This window comes from Mucor mucedo, assembly GCF_025094135.1.
Source record: "Mucor mucedo strain NRRL 3635 chromosome Unknown EV154scaffold_34, whole genome shotgun sequence".
In the NCBI taxonomy this organism is placed as follows: domain Eukaryota; kingdom Fungi; phylum Mucoromycota; class Mucoromycetes; order Mucorales; family Mucoraceae; genus Mucor; species Mucor mucedo.
The window spans coordinates 219,162-239,525 of record NW_026252318.1 but is presented as its reverse complement, the minus strand read 5'-3'; the positions used below and the strand labels follow the sequence as shown (position 1 = coordinate 239,525).

Below are 20,364 nucleotides of genomic sequence, written 5' to 3'. Positions count from 1 at the left end.
ATCTTTTAAGAAAGACAAAAATATATCAGTAAGTGGTTGCTGTACCATACCCCGAAGAAGTGTGGACTACTCAGTTATATCATAAATATTTGATATTAGGTCAAAGTGAATAAGAAACAAATTAGGTCCTTTTATTAGAAGTTAATTGAAGAGTATTAGAATGTACAAGTTTCAACGTCTTCTTCTGAAGGTATTATCGGGTGTCCTATTTACAGGATTTATGGGATTTTCTATTTCCAAAAATGCAGCCTAATCATCACATGAGGAACAATATTGTTTGTGACGATTAAAAAGCCTACATTTGAACCCGATAACGATGTGGATGTTATTGGCGCTAAGCTACTGCTAGATGATACACTTATGGTACTTACTGAGGCTCAAGTTATTGTTATTGAATTGACAGAATAAAATATTTCTTGTTTGAATCATATGAATAATAAGCTTCTTTTTTTATTATTATTGATTTTTAATGATTAAAATAAAGGTATTGAGAAGAAAAAAAGTTAAAAGTTCTTTAGGATTACTATATTTGGAATAAATATTTTCTTCTCCCCTGTCCCTGAATCAGGTCACTCATAGGCATTAGAGGAATTATGCATGCCGCTGTTTTTTAAGATGGGAGAAACTATTGCGCATAAGATTTGACTTCACTTACTGTGGCGGTTCAATCTTACCACGAATTCATCTTCAAGTAGATTCCTAAATGAAGTAAGGCTGTAACAGATTAACTTTGCATATCCACCCATTCATGGGGATGCAATTTTTTGACGAAATCGTTGCATTGGCTCTAAGTGGCAGCTTTAACTGACCTCTCAAACCAGTTTTTTTCTCAATCTTGAATACATATGCAACAGTGAAAGAATGTAAATTAACAGGGAAAAAAAACCCTAAAAAACTTAACTTCAAATTAAGCGGAGATACACACAATCAACGTAGTAAAAAGATCCATTACTATTAATGAAATGATCCCCTTTTAAAATAAGCTTAGCTACTCGAGTATACAAACAAGTATACAAAAAGCAGTGTATATTCGCGATAAAAAAATACCTGAAATCATATAGAGCGATTTATGTAATATAAGGTTTATTTCTGACAAGCTGACATTTAATTTAACCTAATCAAGCAGTAGATCTTTTTTCGCAGTAAAAAGCAGTAGTTGATGTTTCTAGAACGATCATGCACATGAACGGTCTCCCACTATTTATTACAAAATATACCGTAAAAACAATGATGTCTTCAGAACACATTCTTTAACGCGTTTTTTTGTAAGAGCTTTGGCTTGAAAAAAGGCGCATAAACAGACAATATAAACAGGTAGAGGTGGCGGCATTGTTCACTACATTGATTGGTAAGGAAAAAGCAAAAGTTATCACTATGACGTTAATGCTTATACCAAAAATATATCTTACCAAAGTCACATCTTGAGATTGGCGTAAAAAAATAGATGTTGATCATCAAAAGTAAACAATTTCATCTAGGAAAGAGTTTGTTCACAAGTGTCCAAATGAATGCTACTTATGAATTTTCTATTGATCCATATGAATTATTAAGGGATACATTCAAGTTTAGTGAAGGATGGGTACATTTTATGACCTGCAACATGCATCCAGACGATGCTTGATTTAAGCAATTAAAGCATTATGCATGATTTTCCCATACAAAAAAAAAAAAAAAAAAAAAAAAGTTTGTGACGTAGCCATTTTTTTTACTTGTGATTTATTGACGCCTTCCCTTTTTTTTTATTCTTCTTCTTCTTCACGCAGCTTTATTGTGGATAAAGAACAAGTATGTCTACTCCTATTAGAAACTTGAAAGGTATAGTTTTTTTTTCTTTTTTTACATTCCCATGCAAAAACCAGGCGCGGTTGATTAAGTCTTCATTTCATATAATAGACTTTGGTCGTAATGACATTACCGATCATTCAAGCACAGATCAACGATCTGTTGTTAGAACCAATGCTGACACCAAACACAACTCAGCTGTAAATACCCCGCAGTGTCAACCTGACTTAAATGCGTCTGTTGATCTCGACTCAACTGCGACAACAACTGCGCACGGAAGGGGTTTAAATATTGCCAGTACCACGAGCAGCAGTTTTTCTGACAATTTACAAAAAGAATCTGCCACTTTACCACCACATGGCATCCGTTACTCAGAAGCACCCGGCCAAACTCAAATCACTGATGAAGTCCTTGATACCCCAATTGAATCACACGTTCCATGCGAATCCGAAGCTTTCAATGAACCACAGGATCCAGTTATTCAAGTCAAACTCGAGCCTGAATCAACCATCCAACCTGAACCAGCAGCATCAGCTCAACCAAGCCGCATTCAGCCTTTAGATTCGCCTCCTCCAGTAATAAAAGTGGAGCCTGAATCACCAATTCAAACACATATGGAACCAGATTCATGTAGCCAAAGATTTTATTCGCCTGTGCACAGAACCGATACTGGGCTTCAATCTCCTATCGAGGATGATCATGTCAAATTTGTATACCCCACTTTGGATCAGAATGTTATATCTCCAACTACAGGAACGGAACGTTCATCCTATAATCAACTGGCAGCACATAGACAAATGGATCTTTCATCACGTAATCAACTGGTACATTCACCTCTTGATCTCCCGTCATTTTCTCAATTGGCTTCACCCACATTTATGCCTGCACGAGTAGGATTACCACCGCTAGGTCTTTTTCCTCGTCCAACTCTCATCAGTCCTAAACCTGGGCTGTTTACTCATCGTCAACCTGATATGGATTCTCGCTCTAAACCCGGTTTGGCTCCTATGTTTGGAATCCCATTCAGTTCCCAATCTGAATTAAATGCATCTTCTCACAATGAACAACATGTTCAAAAGGTATTGGAACCTGTGTCATGTACCGAACCTTCTCAAACGCATGGACCTCAAGCTCTTAGCCAGGGTAATGTCAAACCAGCTCTTCACGGATCCCCACAACCGGTAACACACAGTGGTTATGAGCCACCTGCTGAGCCAGATCCAGTCGCTCATTCTGAGCCAGATCCAGCTGCTCATTCTGAGCCTAGAGCATCCGCTCATCATACTGCTGATGCAGAAGTTGACTCCATGATGTCCGGCTTATTTTCATCTGGGGGTCTAAATGTCTTTGGCGCTGCTACTCCAACTCCAGGCAGAAATCCTTTTGAGCTTCCTGCACCTGCCAAATCAAAAAAAAAGAAGGTTTCATCTGGCCGTGCTGCATCTCTTCTTATGGACATGGATTTTAGTATCCCAGGAAAAACAACTTTAACTGAGCCTGTTGAACAGGTTGCTGAAGCGTGTCTCGATCTGGATGATGGTGTGTCTACCGAATCGCCTTCAAAAAAGAATGTTGAGATCGGTGTTGATAAGATCTATGCCAAGTCTGCTGCTGGTGATATTGATGCTAAGTCTGCTGCCGAAAAGATTACCGGTCATCCTACTGCCGAAAGCCTTGCCGTCAAACAGGTCACTGGAATTTCTTCTGAAAAACCTGTGTACAACCCAGGCCAATCATCTGGTAAAGCACCCACTGTAGAACCCACTATAGCACCCACTGTAGAACCCACTATAGCACCCACTGTAGAACCCACTGTAGCACCCACTGTAGCACCCACTGTAGAACCCGCTGTAGAACCCGCTGTAGAACCCACTGTAGAACCCACTGTAGCACCTTTTACCGAAGTACCTGTGGAATTACCTGTGGAAGTACCCGTGGAAGTACCCGTGGAAGTACCTGTTGAAGTACATGTTGAAGTACCTGTGGAAGTACCTGTAGAAGTACCTGTAGAAGTACCTGTAGAAGTACCGGTGGAAGTACCTTTACGAGAGAAGGGCCGCAGGGGTAGAAAACCCAAGGCGAAATCCAACCCTGAAGGCGTGGCAAAGGGATATAAATCAGTATTAAAAAAGAAGGTATACAAGGCTACTGGATCTAATACTCCCACGATCAAAAAGTCAAAACGTCTAGCAGATAAGCAAGCTTTTGGCAAGGACGTTTCTGTTGGTCATTCTCGATGCGATGCTAATGATGAGTTTGTACCTGATAAGGATGATCAGCCCGCCCATAAGACTTTGGCTAGTGGTAGGAAGAAAAGAGCCGCTTCAACCTCTGTCTCCTACAAGGACTACGATTTGGATGAAATTGAGGAAGATGCGCCAAGAAAAAAGCGTGGGAAGACATTAACTCCGAAGACTATAGAAGCATCGGCAAGCTCTTCAAAACCAACAAAGGCTGTCATTACAAGAGCCAAGCGATCTCCTGGTAAGACAAAAGAAGTAGAAAAAAACGGTCCGATGAATGCAATTTACATTGACACGGATGATGAAGTTGAAGAGACGGAGATTGCACAAGTCGAAACTACCAAGCCTGTCCAAACTCAAAAGGCATCTGATAATCAAGATAATAAGCTTAAGCGATTATTGCAAAGCAAGGACAGCCAATTGGTCCAAGTAAACTTCAGGGTAAGTTTAATTTATATCCAAAGAAAAAGAAAAAGTTCGAATCGTAACAAACCTTTTTAATTGTAGCAATTAATCCCGGAATGGCTGGCTGCTTTTTCAGAAAAGGATAAGCAAGAGCTTGCCTTGCTCCTTCCCGAGGCTGATCAAGTCATTAAGAATAAGAAGATTACGATTAGGCCAGACTTTGGAAAAGTGGCTACCAATCATTGTTACGAAGCTGCCGAAAAGTGGCAGGATATTTTGTTCTTGGGTGGCTTCGATCCAGACAACAAGCCTGAAACTGTAAATGCTGAGGACGACAGCTTTAAAGATGAAAATTATGAACAGCATTGGGGCGATCGTATCAAAGAATTTAATGAGGAAAAAAGAAAGCGTGAGGAGACCGATGTTGGCCGCTCAAACGTAAAGAAAGCCAAAGGAAAGGGCAAGTCCTCGTGGTAACCCACATATGTAAAACCACACACACACATACACATACACATACATACACACACACACACACACACACACACACACACACACACACACACACACACACTCAAGTTAACTGTTTCGGGTTATTGAAATAAATAAAAAAATCATTATTGCTTCAAATGTTTTGCTTTATGGTTGGACGGGGGTAATATGTTATATCTCTTTCTTAATTTTTGTTATGTAAGTATTCAATGAGAGAAGTAGTATTGTGTCCAAAATTTTGAAGTGTTCTAGCAATATCTTGTCCATACCCAAATTATTTATCAGAGTATAAACAGACCCTTGTTTTCACTTTGAGTATCTGAGTATACGACTGTCAGCTGCGATAGGCGAAATAGATGTCAAAACAAAGAGATTTATTTTATATATATTTATATAATGTGACATGAAGATGATAGAAATAAGAACTTTACCAAACTATTATATTCGCTCCTAAACAAAAAGGCGCTCGCGAAAAGTTAGTCGAATATAAGCAATGTGATAAACATTATGTATACAAGGATATTACCAAGACATCAATGTGCCTCAAAAAAGAAAAAAAGGGTTGGTATCTGCTCAGAGAACCTACGACTCCATAACTAACAAGCCTATAAAGACTTGAGAATTAGAGCAAGATACAAACTAACTTAAGAGCTATTAAATGATCCTTGACCCCATATCGACAATTGGCAATTAAGCAAAAGTTAAAGTAGGCTTCATATCAGGGCTAGTCAAATGCTACTCAAGAGGAAGCGTAATGTAAATTAAGAATCGTACTTTGGAAGAAAAAAAAAGAGCAGACCAAAACCACAGCTCTCAAAATAAAATAATTTTGACATAAACGTTTTCTACCTTTTCATTCTAAATGTAAAAATGAAACCAACAACCACTGAAAAAATAAAAAAAATAAAAAAAAAAAAGAACTATACTATATCTGATAGTCAAGCAAGAGATTTGAAGATGGGAATTGCTTTAGTTGCCTAGATATCGTAAAACCTAATTACCCATATTGATCATACAAGAGTTTGATGATCTCTTGCTTTATCATTAGAAATTGAATTTAGATCACCGTCACCACGATTTTAATGGATGCGGTTGATACGCTGAACTTGACCTTCCGGGAGGTAATTGTCTCTTTCATTACTCAAGCCAAAGTATCCATCCCTTTTTTTTTTGACTGATGCCTGTTAACGCATCCATGAATCCATGCATGAAAAAAATAAAATAATTTTTTTTGAACTGAGCTGAATGGACCGAATGCTTTACGATCATTAAATGATAGCAATAAGAAGATTTTTTTAAATATACATGGTAAATATATAAAAAACACACTGTTTTTGGCATCGTTACTTCTAGGAAAACGATCACTGAATCCTTATAAATAATGTTACACATCACCCTTTTATTCTTGCAAATAATACTACAGTAATAGTAGATAATCCCCTATTTACTCTTTATAATCACCTGCGACTTTTTATTAAAAAATATCTACTATTGCACAATGTGATTTTGACCAGAAATTGACAGCCTTTGATTGTAAGTTGTTAATGGGAGATTATTTACTTTTTTTGAACAAAATACAGACAACGTCCATAAGCCTTCGATCCATTTCTGGTGAAATTAGACCTGGAATCTGCGATGATGACCCTTCCAAACTGATAGTAAGTCTCAGTCAATTGCCTCGCAATGACTATAATGAATCCATCTTTTGTTGGTCAAGGTCTGTGTTGGATTTATGATGACCACAGTTGTCCACGCGCATGATAATGTAAGTGACGTGATTCTCTCATACTCTTGATCAAGTGGGTGAAATTTCCTGGGTATCTTCGACATCCTGTTTTTGAGCCACTTATTCATTGAATCGTCAACGCACATATAGCGTCCAGGGCGCATTGTTTCAGCCAGTCGGTTTTTGAAAGCCTTCAGATAGGATCGAATTTGGTATTTAGAGGATCTGTATTTGCTCTATAGCAGAAAATTTAGTCGTTTGTTATATATAATCAATGTATATCACATGTTTACCAACAGAATATGTTGCTTTTTGACGAATTACAGTTCCTCATTACGGACATCAAACACATGAAATCTGGATATATCATTAGAACCAGTCCTTTCTATCAAGTCAATAAAATCAACGTGAAAGGACTACTACTCTTTCTCCAGCACGTTCTCTTATCCTGGAAGTTGACGACCGTCATAATAATCAAACACATAATCCAAGTCGATCCAAGAGGAATTTAATTGTCTTGCACAGTGATTGATAGCCGGGAATTACTACACTTTAAAGGGGATCGTAAGGCAAAAAATAATCAAAGATCTCAATGGAGTTTTCTCACCAAGAGAAGGGTTTATGTACTGATAGCTTGTGCCAAGGTGAGTAAAGGCGCTGGTCAATACTGATGCTTCATTCTTCTCAGTTAAGATCCATCGTTTCCTCATTGCTTTCATTCTCGCTTTCAATTTGTGAAGCTGATTGAATGGTGTCGTCCAAAAGGTCAGGGGATTCGTCTGTGTTGCTTTGTTGTAATTGTTGTTGTCGTTGCTGTTGGTTCTGACATCTGTAGAAGTATACCTATAACAAAGACAAGTTAACCGAAGAGCAATGGACGTTGAGGAGAGCATCAAAGGTCACTTTGCAGTCATTAACGCCATCTTTGTACATTCTCGTGATATTACCCTCAAAGTGTGTTCCTATGGGGCGCTGGTAAACGACAAGAAGATTAGCAGAGGCAAGACTGTTTTACGTAAATAGTTCATTTTAGCAAATACAAGACTACCTACAACGATGTTAGGATGAACGCGAGTTATTTGTATGGAGCTAAAAAAAAAAGGCAATAGGGTAAGATGAATAGCAATTGTGATGAACAAGAAATGTAAAAGTAAAAAAAAAAAAAAAAATCAAGTTATAAAATTCTTTGGGCGTGTTCAAAATAAAAAATCGTAACTGAGTGCATAAAAGGGCCCACAGGACAGGTTACACACCACGTCAAAAAGAGACTCAATAACCTTAAATTTAGCAAGCAGATGGACCAGGTCATATCATGACATTGTGTCTCTCTGGCTCTTTCTTCTCTGACTTGACACAGATCAAACCGAAGACACAGCTTAAACGTGTCTTTAATCAGTATCATATAAAAAAACTGGAAGGCACAATTCTGTGTCTTATGGATGTCAAGTCCTTGAATGTTCATTTAAACCTGGGCACATAATTTGTAAGTCCCGCTCTTCTGGGAGTAAAAATTCATAAAACTATGTTTTGACTTCTGCAACGTAGCTGCTTATTGTAACTTTATAATCAACCAATATTAATAGTAGAAGTAGCAGCAGCAGAACAAAAATCCCTCCCATAAAAACCCTTTAGAAAATAAAGTCTCAATTAGTGCAAGAAATGTAACCATGGTTGACAATATACATAATGTTGCTGAGTTGTACAAGTGTCGGAGGTGGTCTTTTTTATTCTTTTAGTGTTTCCTAAATGTCAATGTCGACATAAGGCCTTTAATGTTCTCTCTCACTTTTGTTTACCCTTTCTTCCCTTTATTTACTGCGCATGTTTGCTTTATTTGTCCGTGACTTTTGAAATTTTTGAAGGCACTGCGCAGCAAGACCAGTCACAAAACAAAAAAATCGATTTTGTGTGATGGAAAAAAAGGTATATAAAGGGCACATTTTCTGCCAACTCTCAATTTTTTTTCTTTATCCAGCTTCTGTCTAGCCAGCAAAAGTGCCGTAGTTTTGTCTTGCCAGCAAATCTGCGGTGGGGTCTTTTGGGTGGCGGCGGTTCTAATCTCTTTCCTGCCTCCGGGCGTGTTTGAAACAAGCGAGAGGGTTTTTCATTGGTTGATCATTGGCCAGCAACAGATACGATCAGCAACAGGTACGCACGAGACGATACGAACGAGACGAGTAGATTACCAATGATCAATTAGTGGCGGATTCTCTCCAGAGTTTTAGCACTGGAAGGGTAGACTCATTAGACCAATGCCCCCTTTAATTTTATATTTTAAACTTTTTTTTCTTTTTTTTTTTTTTTTTTTTTGCATAAATAAAACTGAATTTAAAAAATTAAATATTTTTTTTTTTGTATGCGGGATTTTCAAGTGATTCTTAAGCATTATGACTGGTATAAAACGTCGTAAGTCTATAATAAAGTCGACAAAGTGACATTCATTCCTTTTACTTGAAAGAATCCTAGGAAGACAAAACAATCTAATTGACTACCCAGTTCAAACCTCCAAAGTATTTAATAAACCCATTTCAAACTGTTGACCAACTTTTAGAAAGAGCTCTATCAATTAAACAACACACTCACGTAACAACAACAAGAGTGCGGTGTCAGGTAGAAAAACCTCGTCTCAAACACTACATTACTCCTCCAAAAGCAACTCTTAAACAACAGTCTACAGGACATGCGTCTCATTAGGCAAACGAACGCGTCAATTAAACAGAAGATTTCGACGGGTTGTCACACCTTCTCAGAAAGCAAAAAGAACAGTGTCAGAGTTACAATGTGATGACTACGTCTTGTTTGTGGTCCGACGTGATCAAGTTATTCAAGGTAAATAATCCATTCCCTTTCACCCTGTGTTAAAATAGAGCTTACCAATTCACTTTTAGCGTACAGACATGCCCTTTTTTATTGTGTCCATTTAGAAAACTGGGGAATCAAGGGAAGAGTGTATGCATTAAAAGAATGTTGAAAAGTGAGCTCAAGTAGCGTTACAAGACATGACGGATCAAAATCACTTTGCGAGCTAAGAAACGGTCATATATCAACCACCATTTACTCAAAGAATATACTGGACTCAGCGAGTCTGCCTGTGTAGGATGAAACTAACTTTTTTTTGACATAAATCGGGATGGCATAGTAGTGTATCTTTATGCGATAACTGAGTGTCATTGTACTATCTACTCCAAGATTCAAACTGGACTTTTATACACCCTCAGCTCAACATCTTTTGGATAAATCAAACCGAAAAATACAACTGTATGACTGATCTTATAGACTAAACATTATCGTAAATAACGCAATAAGTATTCATCCTTCGTTTACTCTAACACTAGCTCTAGGTAGCAAGAAAAAAAAACTGGGAAGAAGAAAATAAGGATGTCTGCTCGAGCTCACAAAGTACTAGTGAACAAGAATATGAAAGAGTGATTGGAGGTTTAGTTTACATTAAGAACGTGTTATTATAACAGGAGGAATATATGATATGTATGAGTGAATTGTGATATTTGATAAAAAAAAAAAGTATGGTAAAGTAAGAAGATTCATGCATACCTTCTATATTCATGTACCACCCACCGAAAAGATATTGATGTTCGAGTGATTTGTGAGTGTTTCCAACCATTCCTTTTTAGTTGCTTATTATAAGGCGGTGTTAAAATAGGTGGATCATTTTTATCATTTTTTCGGTAAGAGGTGTCAAAATAAGTTATTTTCATCACTCACGACGTAGATACGCCTTATCGTGATGAAGGACTTGTTGCTCAGGCACGTAAAAAAACCCTGAGCATGGGCACTGATTTATTTTATGGAGTGACGGTTTTTTTGTGGAGAAAACGCGGGTTGAAATCAATACAAAAATTAAAAAAAATAACCCAAACGCGCCATTCTTTTTTTTTTTTTTGATACAACTACCTCTAATGAGTTTCTTTGCACCTCGATCAGCTACAGCCAAAGTCGTTAATAACGAAAAAACCGAATTATTCAATAAACGACAACCATGGGTTGAGAAATAGTAGGTTCCTCCCCTTTCACATGTCAACCAAAAGGGGGGTGGAAGACTAAAAACTTTTTTTTTTTGTAGTCGACCAAAGACCATGGATGACATTGCGTCTCAAGAGCAAGCAGTACTTGTATTAAAAAGGCTCTTCAATCAGACAATGTAAGAACTCTTTTTTTTTTCGCCTTAGAAGTGAAGGAGTGGGTGTCTAATGGTTTTTTTTATGACATAGTTGCCACATTTACTCTTTTATGGACCTCCTGGTACGGGTAAAACGTCTTCAATTTTAGCTTTAGCCAACGAACTGTATGGACCCGAGTTGATCAAGTCACGTGTATTGGAACTGAATGCTTCCGATGAACGTGGTATTCAAATCGTACGTGAAAAGGTCAAGAATTTTTCGCGAAATATTGTGACAAACAAGGTGGCAGGTTATCCTTGTCCTCCTTATAAGATTGTTATCTTGGATGAAGCGGATTCTATGACGAAGGATGCACAATCTGCATTACGTCGTACTATGGAAACCTATTCAAAGACAACACGTTTCTGTATCGTATGTAATTATGTCAGTCGGTAAAGTGGTTGGTTTTTTATTTTTATATGTGTGGAGGGAAAGAAGGAAAATCATGCTTTTTCTTTTTACTAACAAAGTATTGTTAATGTAGTATCATTGAGCCCATTACATCACGTTGTGCTAAATTTCGATTTAAATCATTACCTCTTCAAGATTTAGAGGATCGTATCCAGTTGATTTGTGCCAAGGAAGGTGTGAATTTAGCTCCAAACACACTCCAGACATTGATTGAATGTTCGGGTGGTGATCTTCGAAAGGCCATTACATTTTTACAGAGTGGATATAACCTTCAAGGGAGCGAACCTATTACACCCAGGATGATTGAGGAAATGGCGGGTGTGATTCCTCATGAGATGATGCAAGTGTTGATTGATTCATGGTCGGGTAATATTCAAACCATTGAAAAGGAAGTGCAGAATATCATGAACGAAGGTTATTCAGGCGAGAATATCATTCAACAAATTCATAAAGAAATCATTCTAGACGATAACCTAAGTACATTACAAAAGACAAGGATTTATGAATACATGTCTGTGGCTGATATCGATCTTGTTCAAGGTGCGGATGAACATTTACAGATTTTGAATTTAATGGCTCATATTGCCTTTATTGCTTCAAATTAAAATAAAAAACATGTATTTTACTATTCCATCATGGGTTCAACTTGAGGCATCTTTTTCTTTTTGGGCCCTCTTTTTCGTGGATGTGAATAGACTTTGACCTCTGGTTTGACAGTGTCCTTTTCTATAGATGCTTTGACAGAAGGTCTATGAGGACGATGCTGTGGAATACCTAGACCTGCTTTATGTCCAAAGGAGATGGATTTAGGTATCCGTAATTTGGACATGCCCGTCACAAGTTCATCCATATCCACATCCTTTTCTACTTCCTCCTCTGTTGATCGATGCTCTTCATCCATGTTGGTATCTCTAATTTTATCCTTGTGTCCATGCATGCTTAATCTTTTCAGTCTTTCCTTGTTTTTTTGATCTCTAATCTTTCTTTGCTCAAAGGATAATGTACCGGTATACACTAAATCAAAAGGAAAGTATCTGGGATAGTTATGCTTGTCAATCAAATGCAATCTACGTTGACGAGGTCCCGAACATACTTTTTTACAGCCATGCACATAACACTTGTACTATAACAAAAGAGAGAGAGAGTTTTAGTTTTTAAATTCGTGCGGTTATAGAAAGGAGTGAACTTTACAATCTTTTCACCTCGCTCCTTCTTGATTTGAAGCAAGACATTGTGAAATTCATCAATATGCAACTGAAGCCAATCGAAAGAAGGGAATATTTTATGACATTCTAAGCAGACGTTGCGGTGAACCGCTTCATAATGAGACTCAAATGTGACAACAGAAGGAAATCGAATACGACAATGATCACAGTAAATGTCAATATGGTGTTGACTAACAAAAGCATGGTTCAGTAAGAAGAAGAAGAAGAAGAAGAAGAAAATATGAAATATATATATACTCGAGTAGTTCTTGTTGTTCTTGTTGAATCATGTGGACTTCAGCATCGGATGCAGCTTGTCTTTTAAGCCACAAGGCACGTAATGCAATATTGCCTTCTTCGAAAAAGGGATCGTTTGGTGCATAAATACGTTTCTGAGGAATGTAGATAGTGGACATAGTTGCAGAAAGCCAAAATAATAATAATAACAAAAAAAAAGGGTTGCTTTAATAATTTTCTAAAACCAGCTCTCTTTTTTATTGTTGTTTCTCTCTTTCTTTTCTTTTTTTTATTTTATATATTTTAACAAAGGAGCCTAATCCAATGGCAAGTTGCAAAGAAAGGGTGTAAAAATGGTCTTGTAGACTAATGTTTTTTTTTAATAGTCTCGTAAAGGTGTATCTGCCGATGAGAAACGCAAGCGTATTGAAAGTATATTTCATGAAACAGGTGAATTTTATCAGCTCAAAGATATCGAGAAATTAGGACCTAAACGAGGTGTTGGTACGAGGGAGATTAAGAGACAAAAAAAAAAAAAAAAATGATGTCAGGCTTTTTAACTTTATGATTTTAGTGTCACAATCCGTCAAGGAAGTATTGATGAGTCTTGTGGATGATGGACTGGTGACAATGGATAAAATTGGTACATCCAATTATTTCTGGTCATATCCTTCTGCCGCAGCACAAACAGTAAGCATCCTTTTCAGGCCAGGCATGTTGTGTGATGACTTATATGGATATCATCATAGAAAAAGAACAAGTTGAATGAAGCAGAGAACAAGTACAAGAAGGAAATGGAGAGAAAGGCACGCTTAGAGGCATTAATGGAAGAAGCTCAAGTGGGAAGAGAGCCTTCTGATGAACGTACACAAGTATTAAATGCGCTTGAGGAACAACAAGAGACAACAAAGGCACTTCATGCCGAATTAAAAAAGTATCAAGACAATGATCCCGTCTTGTTTGAAGCAAAAGGTAAATAGTATAAAAGAGGCAAGGTAAACACATTTGTTTTTAAAACTTTTTTGGGGGGGTGGGAATGGTAGAAAAAGGGGCACGTATTGCAAAAGAAGCAGCCAATCGATGGACAGAGAATATATGGGAAATGAAATCTTACTGTGTTAATAACTTTGGTATGGAACGCAGTATGTTTGATCAACAATTTGGGCTTAAAGATGATTTTGACACCATCCCTTAAAAAAAAAAAAATCATGTGATACAGTGCAATTCATCACCCCACGCCTTTTTTTTTTAATTCTGTACATCATTATTTTCTTTCTTTTATTCACACTAAAAAAAAAAATGCACATGAATAAAAGACCTTCGTTTGTAAACTTTCCTATACCATTTGATCATCCATACACGATTCCAACACTTGTGGCAACGGTGGGAGCTTCTGCTTTACTCTATTATTCTTTACAAGCGTCTCACAAGGCCGATTTGAAGGAAGCCATTCGACAACAAGTGGTACAAAAAAGACGTCATTTGAAGCGAAAGGAAGATAAATTCGCCAGTTTGAAAATTGAACATCAATTCGTGAATCCTTTCAAGGAATGGAAACAAACGCATTCGGTTATGGAGTCTGTTCTATTCTGGTTGGGTTTGTATAATAATCACCAAGTACCCACATCCGAAAAGGTTTTTTTAAAAAAAGACGAACTTTTTTTACGCATGGGGTACTAATAGAGACAAGTTTATGTAGGAGTTAAGAGAGGCTTTACCTGTTATTCAACCTCGTTGGGATTTAATCAAGAGTGTCAATACATTTACTTGGTTGGGTCAGTCAACCTGTCTCTTTTCGTTAGAAGGCTTAAGGATATTAACAGATCCAGTGTTTGATCATGAGAAAAGGCTTCGTCCGTCTCCCTGTCAGGTCAATGACCTTAAATCCATGCTGGATATCGTCCTTGTCTCTCATCAGCATTTTGACCATTTAGGTACCTCTTCTTTACAAAAAAAAAAAAAAGAAATAGTGGAGGAAGCTGACCCAAAAAAAAATAGATGAAAGGGTTGTGATACAACTTGGAAATGATGTGACTTGGTATATACCTTTAGGACTTCGTGAGTGGTTTGTGGAAAGAGGAATTGAAAATGTCATTGAACTGGATTGGTGGCAAGAGATTCATCACAAGGGAAGACCTGATATTTTAATTGCCTGTGTCCCATCCATGGTAACAGCATACGAGAGAGAGAGAGAGCACATGACATGTAGAAACTCACTACTTTTTTTTTAAGCATACAAGTGAGTCTAGCACGTTTCACAAGGATGAATCACTCTGGTGTAGCTTTGTATTAAAATCCAAAACAGACCGCATCTTTTTCTGGTAAAGAGAGCTTGTAAAAAAAAAGAATTCAATATATGTAGGGCTAACGAGACATAGTGGAGATACAGGGTATGTGAGTGAATTATTTCAGACAATCCGAGATTTATATGCGCCTTTTACATTGGCAGCTATTCCTATTGGAACATTTGAACCCGCCTCACTTTTCAACTCACTGTACATGACACCTTCCGAATCGGTACAAGCGCATGCCGATTTAGGCAACCCTACATTGTCTGTGGGTATTCATTGGGGTACATTTATGACCTCGAGTGAACCTTATTTATCGCCCTCTCAACAATTAAATGAGGAATCAACAAGTCGATTTATTACAAGTTCATTTGGCGAAACACTTTTGATTTAAACATAATTTAATAATTGACAATCACCACCTTCGTAGACATCGACCGAATTCTTCTTGTGTTTTCCGTTTAATGTATCGTAATTCTTTTCGCGGTACACGTAGAAATCAATATGATTGTCATCAAAACTCCAGCTTCGATCTTTTTTTTAATAAATAAACAGATTAATTTTTAGGAGGGGGTGGAACGTAACACACATTTTTTATTGTATATTATCTTACCTTCAACAAGCAAACATCCATTGTGCTTCTTGGAACTACCGGGAATCTCCCATCCTTCCATTTCAGGCACAAAGATCTTGGTATTACGATCAATATCATTAGCAGCAATCGTGATATAAGGACGAAGAGCAGTACCAAACGCTGTGTTATATATATATAAAAAAAAAAAAATTATGAGTATATTCTGTCACTATGTAAGATATATAGTACGATCCCAACTTACAGGTTAAGCCAAAGGGATCTTCTTTCTTGTCTACTTCCATAAAGCATTCATAGTTTTTACAGGTACAACCACCAAGATTAATCACCTTGTTGCCAACAATACCAGTGCCTTCCATCACCAATGCATCAGCATATTCTTCAGAGACAGTGCCCAACGATTTACCATCACAGGTCTTGACAGTGATTTGTTTGCCACCACTCTTGTAGTCTTCAGGATGAGCAATCCAGTAATAGGTAAGCGCAGAGTTCTTTTGGAGCAATTTACGTTGATTGGGCTTCTTACTGGCAGCAGCGAGCTTGACAACTTTGGTAGCAGTTGACTTGGCCGCTGTAGTGGTGGTGGTGGTCGTGGTGGTGGTAGTGGTGGTAGTCTTTTTAGTGGTAGTAGTCTTTCTGGTAGTAGTAGTGGTGGCCTTTTTGGTGGTAGTGGTCTTTTTGGTAGATTTAGCAGAGGACTTTTTCTTTGTGGTAGTCTTGGCTTTTCTTGTGACACGGGAGCTTTTGGTACGACGAAGGGTTTTGGTAGCCTTCTTAAGGGTAGTAGTAGTAGAAGAAGAAGGACGAGCAATCTTATTGAGAACAGCCTTGGTCTCTGTCTTGACACAAACATTACCACCTGTCAAGAGATTGTTACAAGCAGGATTGTTGACAGTAGGGTTCATGCTATAGAAATCGGATTTCTTGATATCATACTTGTTGGAAACCGAAGTACAGGTATCGGAATCCGTTACTGTTGTAACCAAAAATAGTTAGGTGTCAATTTTTTTTTTTTTTTTTTTTCATATGGAAGAAGCTATTTTATATATATATATATTTTACCATGATGGGTTTTAACACATGTGGTGACAAAAATATAGTCGTTTTCTTTCAGGACACAATAGTTTTTACCATTGTACATGTTGGTACACTTGGCATTGACTTGAGGGTTCCATAACAAGATACTTTCCATCTCGACATTGTACAAGAGGGACAATGTGTAGCAGTTATCCGCACCAGAGACTTTAATAAAGAAGAAAAAAAAAAAGAGGTTAATGCGAGAATAATAAGGCTATAAATAGAACAATTAGATTACTTTTATGGTATTTTTGACAGTCATCAGCGCGCTTGCGAATAGACGAAGAAATGACACCTCGTTTTTCAATTAGGTCTTCATGTACATCGACCAATTCATAAGGTGTTTCCACGGTTTCGGAAGCAAAAGGGGCTAAATAACTGTCGGCATAGATACCAGTAGAGAGATTTCCATGAACAATGGCAATATCGTTACGAATACCGCCAAAAGCAGCCACTGTAGTCACAGCCAATGCAATGGATACAAGTTGTTTCAACATGTATTTTTAAAAAAAAAGGAAGGGAAAGGGTGGGTGGGTGAAGAAGAGGTTATGAAAAAGAAAGAGAGAGAGAGAGAGAGAGAGAGAAAAATTAATTTCTAATTTATAGATCTCGCGTAATACAATTAAATTTATATAACTTTATTAAAAACCGCTCTGATATTTCTATGAATTCTCTTCGTGCACTTTTCCGCTGCTTCCTAAAATCAATTAAAAATCCAGAAAAATAATATAAAACAGAATATTTTGGCTTGTGCTACTTCAAAATACCTTTTTTTTTTACCCGTGAAATAAATGAGAACCCCAAAACCTTAATGGGGCATGATTTCTTATAACAAACATTTTATTATATAGTAATTCACCTCCATTGTACATAAAATAGATCTTTTTTATTTGATCCGTAAAAAGAGAAAACATACAACAACAACAAAAAAAGTAGAGAGAGAAAGAGAGATTACCAAATATATAACACAAATATTCGAAATAGAACGACGGACAAATCCGAGTTTGCATAAGTTCCTTTCTTTTACTTTGTGTCTATCTATTTTATCTAAATTGCTATACGTCTTATTTATCTGCATCTCTGTTAATTTATATATTACAAGCCTTATTTTTATTTTTAAAAAAAAAAAAGCCATGGCTGGATTTTCTGCTTCTTGTTAGTAGTCCCTCCCCCCTTCCCTGACAACCTTCTTTCATAAAAGTACACTGACTATAAGAAAACAGGGGAAGCCTCTCTTTTTTCAATTTTGATCACGTGTTTTATAAATTTTCAACCAACAACGCGCACTACGTAGTTGTTGTTTGGGTGGGCCCTCTCTTTTAAGGGAGGGGGGGGGGAGATTTAATTGGAGAAAAACTTCTTTTTTCTCTCTCTGTTTAAATTATAAAAAATACGACAAAAAAAAAAGATGAACCCTGAATAGTAGGTAGATGAAGAAAAGGAGCCATGGTGCTATAGGTGAATTAACTTTATAATAGCGATTATTTGTTCAAGCTTTTGCTTATCGGAGACTCTGGTGTAGGAAAGTCTTGTCTTTTATTGCGTTTTGCCGACGATACTTACACCGAAAGCTATATCTCCACCATTGGTGTTGATTTCGTAAGTATATATAAAAAAGTCATGGGCTACAAGAGAGAGAGAAAGAGACATGCTCATCCCCCTTTTTATATATATATATATATATGCTGTGTAGAAAATCAGAACCATTGAACTTGAAGGAAAGACAGTTAAATTACAAATTGTAAGTAACAGATGGGACATAATAGATAAAAAAAAAATGGGTAAATAACCTTATTAATAAACAAAACTAGTGGGATACTGCAGGACAAGAGCGTTTCCGTACCATTACGTCTTCTTATTACCGTGGTGCTCATGGTATTATTGTTGTCTATGATGTGACTGATGCGGATAGTTTCAATAATGTCAAGCAATGGTTACAAGAGATTGATCGTTATGCAGCCGAAGGTGTAAATAAATTATTGGTGGGTAACAAGAGTGATTTGGTTGATAAGAAGGTCGTTGATACAGAACAAGCCAAGGAATTGGCTGACAGTCTTACTATCCCTCTTTTGGAGACTTCCGCTAAAGATGCTACAAATGTTGAACAAGCCTTTTTAACCATGGCTAAGCATATTAAGGATAGAATGGGTTCCACCATGCAACAACAACAACAACAGGCTAAATCCACTGTGAAAGTAGGTCAAGGTGCTGCTGTTCAACCTCAACAATCCGGTGGTTGTTGTTAAATAGGATTATTATTAGTATATATACTTTTTTTTTTTTTTTGGCTGACAAAAACCCCCCCTTATAACTATTTTAAATAAACAAGAGACGAGAAAGAGAGAAAGAACAGAGAAAGAACTTCCCGATCATTACACCGAACCTGATTTTAATAACAAAAGGTTTTTTTTCTTATATATATTATCATACTTCTTTTCTCTCTCTTTTTTTTTATTATTATTATTATCATGTATTGGAATTTAGCGCATTTAAATCCGGCCACAGCGAGTCAATTTCAATGGGTTTATGGCATAACGCCCATGTCGGATTTAACGGTAAAAAAAAAAAGAAGCTCTCTTTAGTTTTTTAACCTTCCCAGCCATTTTTTTTTTAATAAAAAAAAAAACAAATAGGTCATCTATACAAGCTGGATAGTGTATTTTGTATCGATTGTATCCATACGTTGGTACATGGCTGAAAGAACTCGTATTGATCGATCACATACGGTGCTTGTATTTTACAATGGATCCATGATTCTGTGTAGCGTGTATATTTGTATGACCGCCTCCTACTCACTCTGGCAAACAGTGGTATATACATAAAAAAAAAAAGGGTCACAATGATATGAACAAAACGTGCTAATATGAAAAAAACCAATATTGTATAGAACAAGGAAGGCCAGTTTTTCACATTCTGTCATGCTGTACAGTACGCTCGATACCCACAATATGGAGGCTACATGTTTTACTCCATGTATCAGTATTACCTCATTCGTTATTATGTGTTTTTGGATACGGTGATTTTAGCTCTAAGAAAGGCAAGTGTGTGTGGAGGTGTGTGTGTGTGTGTGTGTGTGTGTGTGTGTGTGATTAAAAAAAAAAAAAAAAAAAAGTTGTTGTTGTTGTTTTTACTCACGCATGAAAAGGGTTTTTTGTCTCCAATAGAAATCCATTCCCTTCTTACATTGGTACCAACATATGTTTATTATCCTCATGATGTGGTCTTGGTTACAAGACCAAAGCATTTTTGGAAGGTACAGAATGAATAGGGTGTTGCCCACCCTTTGTTTCTAATGCCCTCTGTTTTAGCATAGCAACGAGCATCATTAGTTTTGTTCAAGTATTTAAATACTTGTATTACTTTTGTAACTGTACCAACATCAAGTCAAAATGGATCAAGGTAATATATACAATATAAAAAAAAAAAGGGATCCCCCAAAAAAAAAAAAAAAGTTTTTAATGGTGTGACTAATCCTAAAAGTGATACAGAATGCCGCTGTCCTTTTTCAAGTCATACAATTTATCGTGGCTATTGCATTAACTGCCTATCAAATGAGCCTATGTCCTCAATCCAACTGTGTTTTATTAAGTGCCAGTATTAACATTACAATGGTTTACATGGTAGTCAAATACTATGAAAACAGTGAAGGTGCAGTGGCCACCACACGTGAACATTATAAGCGAAGGAACAGTAATAAAAATATACACACGACAGCAACCGTGTAACCC

At 37.0% G+C, this 20,364-nt stretch overlaps 10 protein-coding genes across 10 annotated transcripts; 7 read left to right on the top strand and 3 right to left on the bottom strand.

Annotated features, from left to right (window-relative positions):
- Positions 1–3,009: 3,009 nt before the first annotated feature.
- On the bottom strand, positions 3,010–4,153 carry EV154DRAFT_505128 (uncharacterized protein; the record flags this gene model as incomplete). Its single annotated transcript, XM_051601142.1, has 2 exons — positions 3,010–3,738; positions 3,823–4,153. A coding segment is annotated over one exon (222 nt), but the record flags the coding sequence as incomplete, so codon positions are not given.
- On the top strand, positions 3,997–5,060 carry EV154DRAFT_505126 (uncharacterized protein). Its single transcript, XM_051601141.1, has 3 exons — positions 3,997–4,466; positions 4,533–4,970; positions 4,993–5,060. The coding sequence occupies exons 1-2, from the start codon at positions 4,299–4,301 to the stop codon at positions 4,905–4,907; spliced, it is 543 nt and encodes a 180-aa protein (XP_051458846.1). The 5' UTR covers positions 3,997–4,298; the 3' UTR covers positions 4,908–4,970; positions 4,993–5,060.
- Positions 5,061–8,315: 3,255 nt separating this feature from the next.
- Positions 8,316–9,619, top strand: EV154DRAFT_480375 (uncharacterized protein; the record flags this gene model as incomplete). The annotated part of the gene is made up of 5 exons (XM_051598328.1): positions 8,316–8,347; positions 8,624–8,796; positions 9,021–9,054; positions 9,326–9,477; positions 9,573–9,619. The coding sequence occupies 5 exons, from the start codon at positions 8,316–8,318 to the stop codon at positions 9,617–9,619; spliced, it is 438 nt and encodes a 145-aa protein (XP_051458845.1).
- A 946-nt stretch (positions 9,620–10,565) lies between these two features.
- EV154DRAFT_480374 (replication factor C subunit 2) lies at positions 10,566–11,842 on the top strand (the record flags this gene model as incomplete). The annotated part of the gene is made up of 4 exons (XM_051598327.1): positions 10,566–10,660; positions 10,730–10,778; positions 10,878–11,218; positions 11,311–11,842. 4 exons carry the CDS (start codon positions 10,566–10,568, stop codon positions 11,840–11,842), a joined length of 1,017 nt encoding a protein of 338 aa, XP_051458844.1.
- A 10-nt stretch (positions 11,843–11,852) lies between these two features.
- On the bottom strand, positions 11,853–13,133 carry EV154DRAFT_193737 (uncharacterized protein). Its single transcript, XM_051594300.1, has 3 exons — positions 12,701–13,133; positions 12,429–12,633; positions 11,853–12,360 (listed from the first exon to the last, which is right to left on the bottom strand). The coding sequence occupies exons 1-3, from the start codon at positions 12,856–12,858 to the stop codon at positions 11,863–11,865; spliced, it is 861 nt and encodes a 286-aa protein (XP_051458843.1). The 5' UTR covers positions 12,859–13,133; the 3' UTR covers positions 11,853–11,862.
- On the top strand, positions 13,004–13,946 carry EV154DRAFT_601726 (meiotic nuclear division protein 1; the record flags this gene model as incomplete). Its single annotated transcript, XM_051607245.1, has 5 exons — positions 13,004–13,024; positions 13,066–13,183; positions 13,254–13,369; positions 13,429–13,651; positions 13,723–13,946. The coding sequence occupies 5 exons, from the start codon at positions 13,004–13,006 to the stop codon at positions 13,872–13,874; spliced, it is 630 nt and encodes a 209-aa protein (XP_051458842.1). The 3' UTR covers positions 13,875–13,946.
- Positions 13,947–13,984: 38 nt separating this feature from the next.
- Positions 13,985–15,361, top strand: EV154DRAFT_418763 (beta-lactamase superfamily domain-containing protein; the record flags this gene model as incomplete). The annotated part of the gene is made up of 5 exons (XM_051595852.1): positions 13,985–14,314; positions 14,379–14,613; positions 14,678–14,847; positions 14,912–14,955; positions 15,058–15,361. The coding sequence occupies 5 exons, from the start codon at positions 13,985–13,987 to the stop codon at positions 15,359–15,361; spliced, it is 1,083 nt and encodes a 360-aa protein (XP_051458841.1).
- A 67-nt stretch (positions 15,362–15,428) lies between these two features.
- Positions 15,429–17,133, bottom strand: EV154DRAFT_562398 (uncharacterized protein; the record flags this gene model as incomplete). Its single annotated transcript, XM_051605723.1, has 5 exons — positions 15,429–15,493; positions 15,581–15,721; positions 15,804–16,532; positions 16,622–16,801; positions 16,875–17,133. 5 exons carry the CDS (start codon positions 17,131–17,133, stop codon positions 15,429–15,431), a joined length of 1,374 nt encoding a protein of 457 aa, XP_051458840.1.
- Positions 17,134–17,933: 800 nt separating this feature from the next.
- Positions 17,934–19,095, top strand: EV154DRAFT_441601 (GTP-binding protein ypt1). Its single transcript, XM_051596959.1, has 4 exons — positions 17,934–18,058; positions 18,115–18,235; positions 18,330–18,377; positions 18,448–19,095. The coding sequence occupies exons 1-4, from the start codon at positions 18,045–18,047 to the stop codon at positions 18,880–18,882; spliced, it is 618 nt and encodes a 205-aa protein (XP_051458839.1). The 5' UTR covers positions 17,934–18,044; the 3' UTR covers positions 18,883–19,095.
- Positions 19,096–19,104: 9 nt separating this feature from the next.
- On the top strand, positions 19,105–20,361 carry EV154DRAFT_601722 (ELO family; the record flags this gene model as incomplete). The annotated part of the gene is made up of 6 exons (XM_051607244.1): positions 19,105–19,191; positions 19,270–19,446; positions 19,524–19,652; positions 19,801–19,889; positions 19,945–20,035; positions 20,125–20,361. 6 exons carry the CDS (start codon positions 19,105–19,107, stop codon positions 20,359–20,361), a joined length of 810 nt encoding a protein of 269 aa, XP_051458838.1.
- Between the last annotated feature and the right edge of the window lie 3 nt (positions 20,362–20,364).